Source organism: Vicugna pacos, chromosome 26, assembly GCF_048564905.1.
Source record: "Vicugna pacos chromosome 26, VicPac4, whole genome shotgun sequence".
In the NCBI taxonomy this organism is placed as follows: Eukaryota; Metazoa; Chordata; class Mammalia; order Artiodactyla; family Camelidae; genus Vicugna; species Vicugna pacos.
In genome coordinates, this window is record NC_133012.1 from 10,435,814 (window position 1) to 10,453,646 (window position 17,833).

Below are 17,833 nucleotides of genomic sequence, written 5' to 3' on the forward strand. Positions count from 1 at the left end.
GAGCAGGATCCAAAGCAGAGCACCGAGCTGGCGAGAGACGTCAGAACCAGAGAGGGTGAGGCAGCTGGAAGTTGTGGGTAGAGTCCTGGACAGGCAGGAGCTAGGCAGGTAAGGACACGTGATCATACAGTGAAACTATGAGGCTGGACAAAGACCAACCGGGGCACTGTAAACTGAAAGATTCCTAGAGGCAGGAGGCATTAAAGTTCTGAAAAGTCAGAACAGAGATTCTTGCTGATCACCTGGGGTAGCCAGCAAAGACTCCAGAAAGGTCACACATTATCATGGGGATAGATTATGCCCAGAGTAAAGGCTACTGTAGATTTGCCCTAATAAAGCTTAAAAATAATCCTCAAAATGTAAAACTGATCTTCAGGTAACTTAACTGACTGACAGAGCAAAGCTCCTTTCTTTGAAAGAAGACAACAAAATCTAAAATTTAATAAAGAAAAATCACAACAACCAATCAAACATCGCCAGCCATGAGAAAATAATAGGAAAACATGATTCATAAGCAGGATAAAAATCATTTCATAGAAAAAATAATAATAACTAGCACAATGAAATTAACAAAGACAGTAAAACAGCTATTATAAATAAGCTTCATATTTATTAATTTTTTTTAAATTTTCTTGGGGGCGGAGATAATTAGGTTTCTTTATTTATTTTAATGGAGGTACTGGGGATTGAACCCAGGACCTCGTGCATGCTAAGCAGGCACTCTACCCCTAAGCTATACCCTTAAATAACCTGAATATGTTCAAAGATTAAAACATGAATATGATATGAGCCAAAAAGGAAGATTTTTTTTTAAAAGAAACAAATGGAACTTCTAGAGGTGAAAAATACAATAAAATTTAAAATTCACAGGATGGGACAACAGCAGATCAGACACTACAGAAGAAAGACTAAATAAGTGAACTTGCAGACATAGCCAAAGAAACTATCCAAACTGAAGCACAGAGAGAAAAAAGAATGAAAAAAAAAATTTTTTAGACTGAAAGAGAGCCTTATACAATACAGTATCATGCAATCTAACTTACATGCATTGAGAGCGTCAAAAGGAAAAGAGAATAACAGGATGAGAGAAAATACATTTGAAGAAATTGTTCAAATTTGATGAAATTGTAAACCCACAGATCCAAAAAGCTTACTGAACCCCCAAGCAAGATAAACACAAACAATACTACACAAAGGCACATCATAATCAAATTGCTGAAAACCTGTAATAGCAAAAATCTTTAAAGTGGCCATAGGAGGTAGGGAAAAAATTTGCCTGCCTTCCATAATAACACACAATTCATCAAAACTATACTCTTCAAGGAGGGTGGGTATAGCTCAGAGGTGGAGCGCATGCTTAGCATGCAGGAGGTCCCGGGGTTCAATCGCCAGTACTTCCATCAAAAATTAAATAAATTAATAAACCTAATTACCTCCCCTACCCCCAAAAACTAGAAATTAAAAAAAAAACATACTATTCAAAACACTTATGCTTACTGCCTTCAGACAGGACATACTGTCAAAGTAAGACAGTGAAGTTAACACATAATCATAAATAACAGATTTTACCTACTCTGTGAGACAAGCTGAGTTCTGCTTAACGAGACTCAAAAGGAGCCAGATAACTATAGCAGGAGTGAGGACAACTGAATGCTATTTCTAGAATACATTTACCAGAAGACGATTAATAAATAACTTACCACTGCTTCTTTTAAGCCAATGTGTAGTAGTATTAAAAAAAAAAGATGATTATAACAACTTCAAGGAAGATGTGAATAAATTCCCTACTACTTCTTATAAAATGCTTCAAGAGCCTTATATTTCACTATTGCAGAGTCCTAGTTTAACTAGACAATTTAAAAAATTTTAATAGTCATTTTTAATGTTCTTTTTAAGGATCATTTGCTATAATTGTTGCTAACTAAACATCACAGAGCCAATCACAACCATTATTCAGTAATACTATGCTGGTATTTTTAATTAAACGGAAAGAAGCATTTTAGAGGTTGAATAATTCTTGCATGTTTTTCTTAAACTGGTGAAACAAAGTGTTCAGTGGTTCTATATATAATATTTTAAGTATTGAAAAGTAAAAAATTATCTAAAGTAATAGAAAGGCTTGTGAATGAACAAACAGGTACATGATAAATTTAATTCAGTGATTGTTTTTATTTTAAAAGTAGAATTAGACTCTGTCAGTGATATTCTATACGTGTAAATAATTATCTGTTGAACACACCTCAACTGTAAAATTCAATACACTTAACAAATATTATCGTAACAGTTATCTTCTAAGGGTCCAAATTCAAATGAAAGTAGGAAATTTAAATCTTTACCTAATATCTTCTGATAGGAAAGAACAATCACTAGCTTCATAACTGTACACAATGGATCCAGTGAATTCTAAGAAGGGTAGATCATCTTCCAAAACACTCTTCTGAATAGATGTCTTGAGTTAAACAAAATTCCAAAAAGGCACAAATAAAATTCACATTAAATAATAAATGTTCCTTGAAATAATAAAGTTCACAGAAGCTTGCAAAGAATAGTTCTAAGTTTTATCAACTGATGCCTTATAGACTAGTAAGTCACATGGACAATGGAACAAAGATAAAGCCAACAATTATAAAATTATTTTTCTAACAAATTTATTTGCAAACTTCTAATCTTATCTTCATAAAGGCATTTATGTTATTAAATTTTTTCTTCAATTATATTCGTATTCTGGATGTAATAATGCTGCGTTAAAATGCTGAAAAATGGTTGGTGAGCTGTAAGGCTAAAAAGACTTAAAACTCTCTTAACCATAAAAATTCACCAAACTAAATACTGACTAAATTATTATCTGAATTGGAACAAACTTGTAAAGTCAACCATGCAAACCAGATATAAAGGGAAAGTAGAGAATAAGAATTCTCATTTTGTAAAACCAATTAAAATTTAATCCCATTTTTCCATTCAATGACTAGATCCAGAGTTCACCCACACAACAGCAACTCTAAATGTAAATAATGGCCTCAAGTTTACAAATGTGGTTGACTCATTTTACAGTCAGGCTTACAATAAATTTTCTACCTGAACAAATAACTGATAAACTGCATACCTTTCTTTCTTCTACAGTGTACCTCTTATTCTGTGTAGACATCCATTCAGGAAGTTCCCGATGTTGTGGAGTTGTTTCCAATGTTTGTTCACTCATTTCTAAAAGGTTCTAGTCGTAAAATCCAAAAAACAATTACTCTGTGAATACAGTCTTTGTAAGAAAACTCAGAGATAGACCTATCAATATGATTGAAGAACCAAACATACATATTTAAAGTAAGTTACAGCATCTAAGCCCAAGTATAGGATATAGGAGCTGGAATCGCAAAAGAAAAATACAGATGCAATATGCTGGCTCTAATAACCATAGGTTTAGTATTTCTTCTTTTTAAAATAAGCGAGCCAGTTTAACTGAGTTCTAAGGTTCTAACAGTTTTAAAACCCTATTATTATCTGACTTTGATCCTTTCAAAAAATAATCCTTATCTCATTTACAATGAGAATCCCTGGGTGTGTAAATTGCTATAAATTTTTGACATCTTTAATTTTCTCATCATCTTTCCTAAGAGCTGAGTAAACTCAGCAAGCTGTTCAATTTGTTCACAAGTCTACCTGAAGAGAATTCTGAGATGGATAAGCTTTTCTACATTAAGTTTTTTTATTACACTCTTGGCCTAACAAGTGAACCAGCTTCCCTAAGAATAAGAGTTTCATTGAGAATATTTTTTAAAAATCTGTTATGAGCTTTGAGGGCTCTCCTCATTGTAAACCAAATGTCAAGGATGGTGACAGAAAACACAATGAATGGGGTAATCCTGACATAGCCTCCCTGTTCGTGGTCAAACACTTCCACGCCCTCATGTGACTTAACATGCTGAACTGACATGGCCTTAAGTTCTTAAAAAAAATCCTTCAAACCCCAACCTCAGTTCCTGTTATCTCAAATTTCTAATTAAGGCACAAAAGTTCGGACAATACACCTGAATTTTTTTATGAATGAAACATGACATTACTATGAAATAGTTAAAGCAACTGTTTATGATTATGGGACAACTGTTATCCCTACTGATGTTGAGCGATACACACACTCTGAAGAAATTAAATATCCAGCAAGTATCCATTTTAGTTGCTCATTTTCCCAAGCTCAACCCCCCAAAACTGAGAATACTGATAACTTACGGAAGAAGTTTTTAAAAGATTACTTTAGCAAACTTAAATTGTCCATTCGGAACAAACTATTAGTCTTAAAACACTGGGAAGGAAAGGGTTAATAGCAGGCTAACTCACCCTCCCTCCGGGGGACCAGGAAGGAAGGACATCAACCAGGGATCCCAGCAAACACGCTAATCAACCTCAAACTGGGTAGTAGCCTTGTAAATTTATCAATCTTATCAGCAGAAAACTACCAAAGAGTACCTATCTAGAAAATGCTGTTAGCCAGATATAGCTAAACTGCCTGGATTGCTTATCATACACAAGCCTGGAATCATGGATCTATTAACTTTCGGCTGGAAAATGGCAGGTAGTCAGCAAGCTGTAATTAAGAGAATATGAAAGAGGAGTTCCAAAATGAAAACGACTTCCTGTGTGCAAAAACTTTTTTTGCACACATTGCTCAAAGCTTTTCTGCTAATCCAAAACTATAACATGTACTAATGCAGAAGAAAAGGACATTTCTGGAATCTGTGTGTAAGAGTTTGGGGTTCCTCCAAAAAAAAAAAGAATATTCCATCTGCACTTGGTGCGTGCCTGTATTCTTTGAATCACTGGCAAAGTTTGGCACTGGGGAAGATCTATGATTCACTGAACCAAAACTGACAACTCAAATCTTAGCGCTACCACCTGCATTATATGTAATAAGATAAAATATATAAAATATATATGCTGCATTCACTGTAAAGCATTTTACAAATGTTAATGGTTTTAAATTAAGTTTATATTTGCCACAAATCCAAAACCCTTCATGTAAGAGTCAAAAGTTGATCCCAAAGCATGTATATGTGTGTCTCTCTCTATATATTTTTTATATATATATATGTATATATATATACACACACACACACACACACACAACAAAAGAGAGTCTACTCTTAAAATATATTTTTATTAAACTGGAAAATAAGTTTTTGCTATATACAGAGTAGATCATTTACAAAACTGCCAGAAAATTGTTTTCTGCAAATAAAAGACTCTATAAAAAACAACTATAAAATCTCAGAATTTTGTAAGTAATTCATTCACACTGCTAAAACAAAAGTAAAACTGAATAACTCTTCCCTACAGCTACCTATAACCACTAAAATCATTCTAATTTAAAATGTCTTAATTTTTAGATGTAAATACTCTTCTTCGCACACAAAATTTTGTCTGAATGCCTTCAGGCAAAGAATTTGAAAGTAAACTTGTTTACAAACCTAACATTTTTGTCAAATTTACTGATATCTTGGAACAGATAGAAAGCATTTAGAAAATTAAAGTAGCAGAGTGATGTGACGTAGGGAAATTCTTCAACATACATGAGGATTTTCATTGTTGATCAGATAAAGGTTATTCTTGGAAGGAATCCAAGTCAATGAATAACAGAATTTTTTATTTATATACTTAGCTGTTATGTTGTTGAGTATGAACAACTGTGACACATCTTTTTCTAAAATCAAGTCTTTTATCATTTCATAATGCCCCACGTTGTGCTGTTAAAGGATCTTAAATTCCTCTTTGAAATGAATAATGTATTTTGATTTGCTTTGGTTTAGACTTTCCTGGAATAATCTTGCCTATCTATCTGCCACTTTCCAACCTTTATCACTTTTTTAAAGGCTGGCTTTAAACAGCACACACCTGGAACTTCTGCTGTTTACTTTTCTGGTTTAAGTTTTGAATAGTCCAATTTGAACATGACTGTCTTTCAATAAGGAGATTCATTTCATTCACAGTCGGTATAAGAACTTGAGTTTTCCCTTTCATCTTACTTTGATTGGTATTTATCTTCTTTTCTTTAGCTTCCCCTAATTTTTTTCCATTTTTTTTTCTGACTGGAATGAAATTACCACTCATACTTTTTTCCCATTGTTAAAATTTCATTTTTTCCATCCTACCATCACTCTGGCACCTCAGCAAAATAATAAAACTATACCCCTTCCCCACCAAGACCTACATTTGCATCATTCCTCTGCGTAGGACAGCAAAACTCTTACAATGTTCTGACTTCCTCACCCTTCTAACTACTGTTTTCTACTGACATGGATTTGGTTATTAGCTTATTAGCTTTCTTAGTATTGCTCCTCTATTTCAAGAATGCTTACTATTTTCTAAACACTTGTGTTACAAATTTCATCGTCCATTTTAATATAAATGTTTATATAAATTTAAATATGCATGTAAATGTCTGTCTGTATTGCATACCACACTTTCCTCTTCCTTCACCTTGTCCTACCCTGAAATCTCTGATTTTTTTTCAAATAGGTTAAGAGAATAACGTGTTGCTGAGCATAACAGTTCCAGCCAACTGAGAATGCCTGTGGTTTGTAGGAGTCCTCTTATTGTCTCTGCCTTTTAATGATTCAAGTAAGAAGCCCATTGTTTTGTTTTGTTTTTTTGCAGTCCCTCCATTTTATTTTTTTATTTACTTTTAATTTTTTTTACATTTTAATATCTTTATTGTAGTCTTTTTTTGACATTTTTTATTGATTTATAATCATTTTACAATGTTGTGTCAAATTCCAGTGTTCAGCACAATTTTTCAGTCATTCATGGACATATACACACTCATTGTCACATTTTTTTCCTCTGTGATTTATCATAACATTTTGTGTATATTTCCCTGTGCTATACAGTGTAATCTTGTTTATCTATTCTACAATTTTGAAATCCCAGTCAATCCCTTCCCACCCTCTACCCCTCTGAAGCCCACTGTTTTTCAGATTTTTTTTTTAATTATGAGTAATCTTTTTCCCATCTGGAAGCCTGAAAGACTTTTAAGGATGCTTTTATTTTAAAGAGCCTAAGTGTACATTCTTTATTCTCCTTGGGATCAGTGAGTTCCTGGAAAGGACTCTTTTCCAAGTCCTTACTTAAGATCAGAAAATTTTCCCCTTGTTATGGGTTGAATTGTACCCCTTCCCCAAACAATGTATGTTAGAGTCCTAATCCCCAAGTACCTCAGAATGTGACTTTGTTTGGAGATGGAGTCATTACAGAGGTAGTCAAATTTAAATGAAGTCATTAGGGTGGTACCTAATCTAAAATGAGTGGTGTCCATATAAAAAGGAGAAATTTGCACACAGAGACAAGACATGCACAGATGGAAGGTGATATAAAGAAACACGGGGAGAAGAGTCATCTACAAGCCATTAAGGGAAGGCCTGAAACAGAATCTTCCTTCACAGCCCTCAGGGGGTAAAAAAAAAAAAAAAAAAAAAAACTGCTAATAATCTCATTTCAGACTTTTAGCCTCCAAAACTGTGAGACAATAAATTTCTGTTTAGACTTCCGGTTTGTGGTAGTTAATTGTGGCAGCTATAGCAAATTAATATACCCCTATTACTTTAGTATTAGAGGTTTAGTTACTAATTGCCACAATCTATTCCTTTTTTCTTCAAAAGCACTTATTCACATTCTAATGAATTTCTTCTTGCCTGAATTTCTTCTCTGTCTCTATTTTCTCCTGTCTGATGACCACCTCTTTAATTTTGTTCTGTATTTCAAGAGACTTCTTCCACTTGATGTCTATGATGCTAATTTCATTCTCAACAGTGATAGTCCTTTTTCAGTTTGCCTACTGAATTTTCATGTTAAGATTGTGAACAAAAATACTGCAATGTGAGTGAAACTACTGCAAACATATCAGTAAACAAAGAATGCTGAAACCAAGTCATCAGCGGCTGCCGCCACCCCCCAGGGGGGACAGGCCTGCAGCCCGGCCTCTGCAGCCACTCACAATGGTGCACTCTGAGCAGACTCAGAATAAGAAAGGACAGGATACTGGCCCTAGGTAGCTAGGTGCTTGTCAAAGGAATGAATTCAGTGAGCCCAAATGTTTGCTTCCTCCCATACACAGAAAAGCACTAAATTCTTTAACTTGAGATGCCTGGTTTTCTTTAGATAACAAGTAATCTTTTATTGTTCCAACTACCTGGTCTTTGTTGTAAAGCTCCTATATATCCTAGCTTCTCCCCTACCTCTTCGGAGCAGTCCCTCAGAGCCATCTGAGAGGCTGTCATCCTGGCTCGAGTCCTCCCACCAAATAAAACATAACTCTTTAACTTTTTGGCTGCGCATTTATTTCAGTCGACAAGATCCTGACTGTTAGTTCCAGAAAATTTCTTCGTACTCTAGCTGAGTCTCCCTAAGCGTGCTTATTTCTTTCTTTTGTAAAAGTTGGAATCTAACTATTTTAAAGATCTGTTTCAATAGGAGTTTCCTATTCTGGATGTTCTGTCGGTCTTCTTTCCACTGCTGCTGGATTTCGAGGGTGGACTGCTATTTTCCTTTGCCTGTATAACTCTTGTTCACCATCAGCACTCATCAGCTCTTAGGGTCCCTAAGGAGGCTGCAAACTGGGGAACCAAGAGACTATCCACTGAAGACTGAATCCACTATCCAGTCTTCCACTGAAACATTGGCAGGCAGCTTCTCTACTCACAAGCCTCTAAAGCTGTAAATCTCAAGGTCTAGCCCACGAGCACACTGAGCCCATCAGTACAACTCCCCTGGAAGTCCTCTAACACAGGAAAGATCAAGCAGGCTTCCTAGGACCCATCAGTTGTTCAGTGCATTCAACAAATACCTGTTAAAGTTTCAGCCATCATCTGTTCTACCACAGTAATTCTATTGAGCATTTTATTTAGGAAAAACTATTTTAATTCCTTTCTTATCTTCCAGTTTTCCTTTCTACTATTTTCAGTTCTTTGATTAATACATTTCCTTTCGAATCCTTTGATGATACAGCGACTTTAACTTCTTTTCTGTGTAGAAATTCCTTTTTCTCAAGGGTCAACTATTCAGCTTACTAAGCTTGATATCTGTTGATTTTACTCAAATACATGATGACTTTCAAATGCCCACTTCATTTATAAATGAAGTTCTACACCCGAAGTTGACAACGTTTTCAAGTTTGTGGCACATTCAGAAAATGAAAATGTTTTTATGGCATGCTGGGAAAGGGTTCCGGGAGTGTAAATATAAAAATTTTGTAAAAGATAAACTCCTTTATAAAAATAAAAATTTTCAAACTTTTTAAATAACAAACTTAAAATTGATTAAATATAACTTTTGTATACTACATTTTATGCTTAAAATGGCTACACACAATTCCTGATTAAGACCCTTGAACAACATATTCTTAATATTCTATGTAGCTATCATCACAAAGAAGCTTTGTTAGCACAAGTGGCAGTAAATGGCAAAAGAAGCTTTGCTCCAATACACTGAAAACTCTCTTTTCACTGTTAACTAGCATCCCAACAATTCAATCTCTTTAAATTGCACTTCACGGGTGCTAAAATTCTTCAAATATACTGCCTCTCCTTTTCTTCTACTGAAAATGTTAATTCCTTCTGATGATGTATATAAGCTTCAAATATATATGAAATTTTTATATCAAGTATTTCACTGTGATGCAAAAGCTCTGTCTCAGGCACATACTGGCTTTGCTCTAATATTATTTAATCATTCTTCAGGATTCAAGTAACACCAACTAAACAATCACTTCTAAAATTATTTTAACTTCACTCTGGCAAAGCTGAATTCTTACTCTGAATCCATAAATATTGTCAGTACACATTAATATATTTTTCACAAGATCGCTGTACTTCTGATTTAGTTAATTCAAGTGCTCAGAATTTCGGTTAAGGATACCATTTTTTGAAGCCAATAATTATACTTCAACAAAACCGCAAAGTGAGCGTCATTCACAAGGAATAATTTGAAATTTTCCCTTTAGGTTATAAAACTTCCTTTGGACTGTCAACACACTTCAGTAATGCAAAGCTACTCAGATTTCTTCACCTAAAGCTGAAAAGAAGGTACTGTAGCAACCTGGATTTCATTAGATTCACCATTTTTGTGACATCATTTAATGTAGAATTCAGAACTACATGCAAATTTTAATATGTAAGAGTTTCTCTGTGAATAAGACAACGTATTACTTGAAATATCTTTTTTTTTATATTGAACTGATATAAAAAGCCTTTATACCTTCCTGTTATTACCAGTCCCAACTTCCCACTGTTTCCTTAATACCTCATGTGTTTCAAAATACTCATTTTTTCACTTTGAATATTCCATCTCCAGTTGGTTTTGGAATTTCTTTGCCAAGGAAATAATGTCTTTCTAGGTGTTTTTCAAGGATTCTATACAGTGTTCTAACTGAAGACAACTGCCAATATTAACAAATACATAACTGTAGTGAACAGTTTTTTCATTGATCTTCTGGATTAGTATTGCCTTTATGTCCTTGACAAATCTTCAACATATCATCTAATAGAATAATTGAAAAATGGCAACTTTTCCATTTCCTTTGCCTCACTGGTCCCAAACACATTAATCCATAAAGGCAGGGGAGAAAAAGCAGATCCGTTAAACTAGTGAGGTAATCTGGGCTTTGTTAATTGTGCAATCCTGTAACTAGCTTCCTGATCTCAATCTGATTATTTTATCAGTCTCTTAAAAGAAATTTAGTACTATTTTTTTGCTCAAAACGTAAGGAAATTAATACCTACTATTATCAGTAACTGATTTGCCTAAGAGCCTGAGAGCTAAACTGAGTAAAGTATCCCAATCTTTTTGAAATGCATCCCCCCCCCCAAAAAAAAACACTACACTGTTAAGTTAAATGGCACATACAGGTAATTTTTTCTTGGGCTTAGAAATGCTTATCAGTAAGTAGTTCAATGCCTAACTCTGAGAGATAATTATATTGTTTAATGTGGACAAATTTTCAGTTACTACGTAAAATGGCTCAGGTCTGTTTTGTTCAAAATATATAAAGGCTAGCTTGATGAAATACACTGTTTTATAAAATGTGATTATTTAATCAAAAATGCAAGAATGTTCACTTTTCCTTTAGAAATTATTCTAAAATTTGCTAGCAAAATGTCAAAAAAAGAAGTTGTGGTATATAAGCTAAAACTTCAATTTCTCACTTTTGGTACTTGTGTAAATTTTACAAATATCCATTGAGTTTCACAATGTTTCTCTGAGGAACAAAGTTGTGTCACCATCACTGTGCAAAGTATTAGGAACACTAGTAACAAAGGCTAGCTGACTGCAAAAGTTAGCAGACTGCTCCAGCATTAAAAATTACACTATGAAGAAGCAGGGAAGTAGAGTGGAAAGAAATCCAGACTTGGACTCAGAAAACCCAGGCTCCAATGTTGCTTTGTGTCAAGAAAATTTATATCCAAAAGTTAGAAGTAAGACAAAAAGACGGCAACATGTCCTTTCAATGTCATATGTCATTCTTCAGCCTTGTCAAGATTTCTGGTCCACTGGCCCAAGTCACCACCAATACCACATATTCAAAACAAGCCCCTCAAGCCCCACTCAAGGATTAATTCATATGGAATATACCTTTACTTGACTCATCCTGATTTAATCATACTGATTAAAACCTCACACTTTATGAAGTTACATGTTAACTTGCAAATTTTTGCCTAGTAAAGATGCAACTGAATTCTGTCCAGTAGATTACAGTTCTGTAATCTAACCTAACAATTATTCCAAAATTCCTTCTCCAAAGTCTTTATGTGATGGTCAATTTATTGTGTTAGCTTGACTGGGCCAAGGGTTACCAGCCCAGAGCTGGTCAAACACCATTTCTGGGTGTGTCTGGGAGGGGGTTTCCAGAGGAGATCAGCTTTTGAATAGGTGGACTGAATAAAGAATACTGCCCTCACCATGCTGGGCTTCATCCAGTCTGTTGAGAGCCGAATAGAACAAAAAGGCAGAGGAAGGGGACACTTGCTTTTTGCTTGAGCTGAGACACTTGTGGTTCTCATGCCTCTGGACTCTGAGCAGGTTTTACACCATTGGCCCCTCTGGTTCTCAGGCCTTTAGATTTGGACGCGATGACACCACTGACCTTCCTGGGCCTCTAGCTTGCTGACAGCAGACTGTGGCACTTTCCAGCCTCCATAATCACACGAGCCAGTCCCTCACAGTAAATATCTTCCTCTGTATCTGTAAAGATCCCATTGGTTCTGTTTTTCTAGAGAACCCTAATATCTGTATCATCTTTGTTCTTCTTTGAATCAATTTTATTTCCTGTTGGTTCGCTCATTAATGAACTAAATAAATATGACATGTATGTATTGTATATTTGTATCAGAGTTGGTCTTTAATTTTTTTGGAAAATTATGCATTGACCCTAGGCCACTTAGCATCCATGTGACCATGAACAAGTCATTTTACTTTTCTAAATTTTCATTTCCTTGTTTGTTAAATGGGATTTAACTGCCATTATATTACTTGCCTTATTACATTATTACATTATATACTACTTGCCTTACTGACCACAGGGTTGATGTGAAGATGAACAGTGATAACCATGATGTGACATCTTTTAAACTGTAACTGTATGTAAGCTGGTATATTGATAGGAACAGTGATAGCTCTTCTACTGCTATTATCCCTTGTTCCCTTTAGAATACTGAGAGGGATCAGGAATCTGTGGGTGCAGAAAGAGACACCAAATCCATACAAACTAGACAAAGTATATAAATTTATCAAAAGTTAATGAAACACTGAAGTGCTTCATAAACAGAATGTTCCTTTAAATGACAAATCCAAGCAGAGAAGAGAAAATGGTTTCACTTAATCCTAAAAGACTTCATGTTACCCTTCAGACCTGACCCAAGGGGTACTGAATTTCAACGTGGATCTATTTTCTTTCTCTGTAATTATACCTCACAAACTATATTTAGGAGTTTTCCAATTACAATCTAAATTGCAACAGCAGTATTCATATACTCATCTTACTTTTCATGTGAGTAAAAAAGAATATAGAAAAACAAGAAATTTCAAAGACAGATAAGCTGGAAGACTGGACTAATAAATTTTCAAATAATCTAACATAGAAAGCTTATAAATCCAAAGCAGCTTAACTGATTCAACAATTCAATTTGGTTACCAATGTCCTTATTTTGGTTGGACATTTTGGGTTTCACCTATACAATTATGTTATTTTTTACTAAGAGAGGCAGTTTCCAATCAAAGAGCCTTTCAAATGTTATCAATGCAATGAATTTTTTAAATTCTGGGTTTGATTTCTTTTAATTTATTATATTACATATTTTTGAAAATGTAATCTTGCCCTTTGAGTTGATCTATACTTAACCAATACACTGGCAACTACTTTATATATACATATACACATATATCTATACATACATAAACACACACAAATACATAAAGACATGCAAAATCTATTAATTTATTATAGAACATATACTGTATAAGGTATTCTCTCCTGTATTGCTTTTGAGAATTCTACTTTTCATTGCACGCAGAGGGAAAAAAATATTAGAATCAAAGAATCCATGACAAAGCCCTCATTAAATTTCCTAATTAAAGAGGCTTTCAAGACTTTCATTACTCTATTGCTATTTTTCTGCTAATCTTAATTTCCCTCTAAATAACCCAAGCAAGCAAACTAGAAAAGCTAAATAAAATAACCATTAGCATTTGGTTCAGCTAAAGTAAATCAGTACAATTTTAAAAACAGGAATCTTTTTTGGAGATCTATTTCTTTATAGGTATCTACTAAATTTTCATAACTCTAAAATATTATGTAATAGATAACTTATATTTTAAAAGTACACATTTAAATTTGTATTAATAAAGTCAATTGAAATAAAGTACAAATAAAACCAAATATATACAATAAACTGCCACTAAAATGCTAGTGACGGGGAAAAGGATAAGAGCCTCTCACGGTGCTGTGTCACTGTGGGAAGCCGCACTGCCCATAAGCCAGGAACATGACCTGAACTGAATCCATGGTACAGTGAAGTGCTTTATAACTGAATTTCACTACCCAACTGAATAATTCATTATTTTTAAATGAATTTCCTCTGTTCTGTAAGTAGCTACAGCCAGTCAGCTAAAATCAACCACCATAAACTGGGAAACTGCACAGAAAGTTTTCAAGCAAGTCAATTTAAAACTTGCTTAGGCTGACTATTTGTCCTTTTCCTTTTTTACTGTTACTTCATACCAACTGAGATGAAATTTTATAGGACTCATTATCAAAAGGACATTAATTGAAAAAAAAGAAAGAAAGAAAGAAGACACTAATGAAATTATTTACAAAACAGAAACAGACCCACAGACATTGTAAACAAATTTATCATGGGGGGGGGTGGGAAGGGACAAATTGTGAGTTTGGGATTTGCATATACTAACTGTTATATATAAAACAAATAAACAAATTTCTTCTGTATAGCACAGGGAACTATATTCAATATCTTGTAGTAACCTATAATGAAAAAGAATATAAAAACAAATATATGTATGTATATGTATGACTGAAACATTATGCTGCGCATCAGAAACTGACATATTGTAACTGGCCATACTTCAATTTAAAAAAAAAAAAGATCAATCTTGAAATGGTACCTCAGTAAAGCCTTAAAACACGCTTAAAAAAAAACGAGGACATTGATGGTTGCCTACCCAGCATCCATTCCACCCTGCACTCTTTGTCCAGTACTATAAATTTAATTCAGCTAATGACCAGTTACCTATGAAGTCCATGTGCTTCAAGGAAGCTGCCTCCATTTCCAGCTCCCATGGTAAACTCAACTGATCTGAAAGTAATCCTATTCCCCTTGCTACAATGATGATTCAGAAACTGGGGTCTAAACTCAAGGCATCCCCCTGGATTTGGGTTAAGTGTAAAATTTATGACTTAATTAGGGCAGTGAGACACAAAAGAAGGATTTAGGGGGGTTCCAAGAATAATACATCTTGCTCTTGTAAGAAAGCTACCAGAAGAGATGCCCCTGGTTTGAGAACAAAAAGCCTGGGCCTTCTAGAGCCAGTTGGCCACCATGATGGAAGTCAGCTTGAAGACAAACACAAAGAAGTTGGCAAATATAAGAAATGGAGCCACAGTTGACAGACTAAATCAGTTTTCAAGCCAGCCCTACCTTAGCCTTCAAGTTTCATTTTAATAATAAATTCCTTTATTTTTAAGCCTGTTTGAATCAAGTTTTCTATGCCTGCATTCTAATTAATATACAAATAAATAACTGAAAATAAAAGTAGGTGGTCAATCATTTGGTTTCTTTAACTCCAATCCTAAATAAAAATAAATTAGAAGGATAAACAAATTAGCCACACAAATATACAATACCAAAAGTTTCATAATTTCACATGTAGAGAGTTTCAAATCCCTTTTGAAATCAAAGTAAGAATTAAAATAACATTAAATAGCAATTTAACAGATAATTATAACTTAACTAAACGAGAGTGATATTTAACTTTAGGATGTAAAACTGCATTGGGCCAACGTTCAGCATTGCCAGGTAGAAAGAAAAATGCATATATTTTACAATAAGATCAATTTAAGTGTGGAAGAGTGAGAGATAAAAATAGAGATACAGTGAAAAAAATTGTTAAATTAATACACAATCTGAAAGCAACTGTAAGTTTACCCAATCAAATCTTTCATAAGAACTTCAAATACAGCCTCTTCGGACAGGGCAAGCTTATGTAAAATGAGTAAAAGGAAAAATCAGCAACTTGATGATTGTACACCTCCTAGAAGGCAAAAGTTATCTTCCAGTCCAACTCTCCACCAACATACTCCAGCATCTTCATTTCAGGAATGAACAGCAAAAGGTAGATCAGGTGCCAGTAGATGGTCTCATACTACATCAAAATTCCCAGGAGCAGCAACAAAGTTAAAAAAAAACAACAAAGATATTTTTCCAATGGCTTCTATTGTTCCTACCATAGACTAGGAAGATCCCATATCTTGGTCTCAGAGAGACCTACAGAGAGGGTACATCTCTGCCCTCTCCTGAAGAGTCAGCCAATCAGACTAAAGGTGGAAGATCATAAAATGCAGAGAACACTGGAGTCAGAAAGAAGCAAAGGCTTTGAAGTAGGCTCAGGAGGGAAAGCTATTTTGAGGAGAATGTGAAATTATTTTAATCGCTTATTTCTCAATGAAGAAATTATTCAAAAACCATCCTTTTTCTTAATCCTCCTATGTATTCGGCATTTTATAAAGGAAGGAAGGAAGGAAGGAAGGAAGGAAATCACCTTTAAAAGAGGCTAACTGCTCTGCAGGTGAGGGAGGATACATGCTGATAAACCTATACAATCCAAGACTCAGAACAATGACGAGGCTGATGATCACAATAAAAAGGGTGATGATGATGATAATGGCTTTGAAAAAGAGGCAGACTGCTATTACTAAACAGCTTTCACAAAGGTAAGCTTAACTGTTACCAAAAAGCTAAAGTCTCCTAAAATAATACTCCTGAGATGACTAGATTCAAGATGAACATATCCAAATAAAGGACTTCTCTAAATATAAGCAAGAATCAATTAAAAAATATAATTTATATCTAAACTTAGTAACAGCAAAAATGACCATCTACTAAGGAATAAACTAACATAAAACATATGAGACTCATTTTAAAGACAACCAGACAAGTTTACTAAGCCATCCAAAAAGGGCTAGAAAAGACATACTGAGTTCCAGGACAGTTAGTCTCAAAGTTGTAAATATTAATTAAATCAATACACTCAAGAAGCAATACCAAGAAAAAATGTCAGCAGGATTTTTCACTGAACACACAAGTTTTATTAAACTTCACTAAAAAGAAAAATTGGTCACAAGCAGTAAATTTTTTTTTTGAAAATAAGACCAGTAAGGGGAAACTCTATTAAGTATGAAGCAGTACACAACAGTAATTAAAATAGTGTGGAATTGGTATAAAAATAGATATAAATCAATGGAACAAAATATACCATAAATACAGAAATCTGACATATGATAAGGAGGCATTTCTAATCTTTAAGAAAGAACAAAGTATTTAATAAATGAAACCAACAAAGCTATTTAAAACTTTGATATACCATTAGCAGCAAAAATTCAAAAGATTAATCATATACAATATTTGCAAGGGACCAGAAACTGGCCTTATCATTTTCAAATTTTGTAGAACTCAGCAAACACTTAAATTTCCATACCACTCAACACCCGCACAGGTGAACAAAATGTACGCAAAGGATGTTCATTCTATCAGACTGTAATAAAACATACTACAAGCAACAGGGAGGGTATATTAACAGTTAAATAAACAAGGACATATCCATAATATGGCATAATAAGCAGTCAGTAAAAGAATAAAATAGAATTATATGTATCAAGATGACAAGTTCTGTAACATAGGTGTCAAGCAAAATAGGAAAAACAAAGTATCAGGAGTAGTTATCATTTAAATTTGAAAACATAAAATGATATTCTGTGCTTATGTATATAAATGCAAAGAACAATCCAGGAGGATACATACCAGGTAACAGGGGCGTCTACAGGGAACAGAATGGAATTGAGATTAAATATGTACAGGGAGAGCTTTAATAGTGTATAGTTTGTTTCCCAACAAACATGTCTATCTCTCTCCCTCTCCTCCCTCCCTCCCAACTACCATCTACCTCTTTCTTGCAATCTGAGAGTAATATAAAGGGCCTCTGTAAATAATGAGATCAATCGTGATTTATATCTTTCCAACTTGGGATGCTGAGGATAAACATAGTCTTATGATTTTAGTAAAACCAA

General features: G+C 34.2%; 1 protein-coding gene across 1 annotated transcript in view; it reads right to left on the minus strand.

Moving 5' to 3' along the window:
• WRN (WRN RecQ like helicase) overlaps positions 1–17,833 on the minus strand; it is an 89,911-nt gene that overhangs the window by 70,119 nt on the left and 1,959 nt on the right. The window contains exons 2-3 of the mRNA XM_072950317.1: positions 3,104–3,211; positions 2,337–2,449 (exon numbers count right to left, since the gene is read on the minus strand). Coding sequence (XP_072806418.1) covers positions 2,337–2,449; positions 3,104–3,199 — 209 coding nt within the window. The 5' untranslated portion in view covers positions 3,200–3,211. The remainder of the gene's footprint in view (positions 1–2,336; positions 2,450–3,103; positions 3,212–17,833) is intronic.